The following is a 2166-nucleotide window of genomic DNA, read 5'->3' as shown; positions in this document are numbered from 1 at the left end:
GCTTGTCCGATGTTGATGACCTCGAGGTTACGCTGGCAAGAAGAACCGGGGTCGTTGGTGCCAAGAACGGGATTGCCGCCAGTACAAGTTTCTGATGCCTCAATCGGCCCGTTGATCGGGTTAATGGTGACCACAGAGTCGGGCTCGCAGTAAAATTGGATGCCTATCATGGCTCGAGCCTTCCTCAAATAGTTCAGAATTTGCTCGTAACCAACGGAGCATGTAGACTCTACAATTTGGACACCTACAGCTTTCAAGTCGTAGATCATGCCATCCAGCGCAAAGCATCTTTCGCACTCACGGTCGTCTTGGCTGAGGAAGCTTGCTCCTTCACCAGAGACTGCAGCGGCCTGTGATATCATAGTTGGCACGAGACGAATGTCGAGTGGGGCTCCACGATAAGATATCTTAAGCAGTGTGCGGTCGGAAGCACCTTCACCACAGGTTATGACATATGCGAGCAGCGTCGATAAGAATGCGGAGCGTTGGAACATTGATCTATCGAATGGGACTCCTGAGAATCAATTACTCATCCCACGAATTACGATGTTTTCAATCACATGAATCTGATATCCAACTTGAAGCTTGTGCGAACTTATGCGTGTCGCACAGTGGGTCATGGAATATACACGCAGCGCATGCCACGTGCCAAGCATGGGATTGGATGCTCAACCACTACCGACCTATCCTCTCGGACGTGTATTGGGATACGCCGGTGGCATTGTGTGGCTTGACTGTATCACTCTCCACTCTGAAGGCCTCCTCATCAAGTGGACTCTAGCATTGACTTTATTCATGGATTTCCTCGTACTTTGGTCGCTGTGGACTCGGGACAGCGGTAGCATGATATGCGGTCGTTCTCGCAATATCGGCGATCCCAATGTGCTTCCTATGTAATAAATGTGCAATCAATCCAACCATATACTCCTGCGAGGCTGGATCCATATTTACTCCTATCGTCGTGATCGTGATATTATTAACTAGACCGCTTCATTCTCAACATTGTTGCACATTCTACATTCCTGTGCGCCGCTGCCTCTCGTATGGCTTGCGCACATGGATTCACGTGTATCTCTAAGAACACTTGCTCGACCCAGGGGCGTTTTCTGTGAACCAGTGATCGTCCGAGCTTCACTCAAGTTGACAGTCATCGTGACTTGTGTTAGAGCGGTTGCCAACTCGATATACAAATGATTGGGAGCGCGTTACTTGCCGATATGAAACAACTCGAATATATCCGAGTGTTTATGTACACATTTCCAAGGCTAATTCCGCTCCCAGTGAGATAAACTTAACCGGGCGGGGCGGCTATGCCAATCCAAGATATCCTCAGCAAGATCAAACCCTCCCGAGGGGCGGCTATGCCAATCCAAGAGATCCTCAGCAAGATCAAATCCTCCCGAGGGGCGGCTATGCCAATCCAAGATATCCTCAGCAAGATCAAACCCTCCCGAGGGGCGGCTATGCCAATCCAAGAGATCCTCAGCAAGATCAAATCCTCCCGAGGGGCGGCTATGCCAATCCAAGATATCCTCAGCAAGATCAAATCCTCCCGAGGGGCGGCTATGCCAATCCAAGATATCCTCAATAAGATCAGATCCTCCCGAGGGGCGGCTATGCCAATCCAAAGATATCCTCAGTGAGATCAAATCCTCCCTGGGAGGGGCGGCTATGCCAATCCAATACACCCCTCCACATATTCTTAGCATACCCGGGTTTTCGACTCGTGTACAGCCACCACAACGAGTATCATCTTGCGGCTCAGGGAGGCATGTACTTATGCTTTACCTGATATGACCTCCAAGTTTCAGAGCCTTACTCTTCGTAGTTAGTGAGAAGTCAAAGACCGGTAAAAAGTTCTGTCCACATATTCTCAGCATACACGTGTTAAAATTGCGCCTCAAAATACCAACTTTTACTGGGGGAGTATATTTATAACTCCGCTCCTGATCTAATGCTATACATCAACAGAAAGAGAATCGTTCATAATGGTATCCCTCCATGTTTCACTCTCATAAAACGACACATAATTTTCCTAGTTAAGGTGGGATGAGGAACAAGGTGCGTATATAGTAAGAATTAAGATGGGGCCTCCTAGAGGAGGCATCCCGATTAGTGATAGGCGTTGGCATAGTTATTGTTGCTCAGATGATCTGAGTCAGATCA

At 48.4% G+C, this 2166-nt stretch overlaps 2 protein-coding genes across 2 annotated transcripts; one reads left to right on the top strand and one right to left on the bottom strand.

Moving 5' to 3' along the window:
* Nucleotides 1-20: 20 nt before the first annotated feature.
* Nucleotides 21-362, bottom strand: Pmar_PMAR020934 (hypothetical protein; the record flags this gene model as incomplete). Its single annotated transcript, XM_002780315.1, has 1 exon — nt 21-362. A coding segment is annotated over one exon (342 nt), but the record flags the coding sequence as incomplete, so codon positions are not given.
* A 948-nt stretch (nt 363-1310) lies between these two features.
* Nucleotides 1311-1639, top strand: Pmar_PMAR020933 (hypothetical protein; the record flags this gene model as incomplete). The annotated part of the gene is made up of 1 exon (XM_002780314.1): nt 1311-1639. A coding segment is annotated over one exon (329 nt), but the record flags the coding sequence as incomplete, so codon positions are not given.
* Nucleotides 1640-2166: the final 527 nt, after the last annotated feature.

This window comes from Perkinsus marinus (assembly GCF_000006405.1).
Source record: "Perkinsus marinus ATCC 50983 genomic scaffold scf_1104296944412, whole genome shotgun sequence".
NCBI lineage: Eukaryota > Perkinsozoa > Perkinsida > Perkinsidae > Perkinsus > Perkinsus marinus.
The sequence above is the reverse complement of the archived record's forward strand: the minus strand, read 5'-3'. Positions and strand labels throughout refer to the sequence as shown.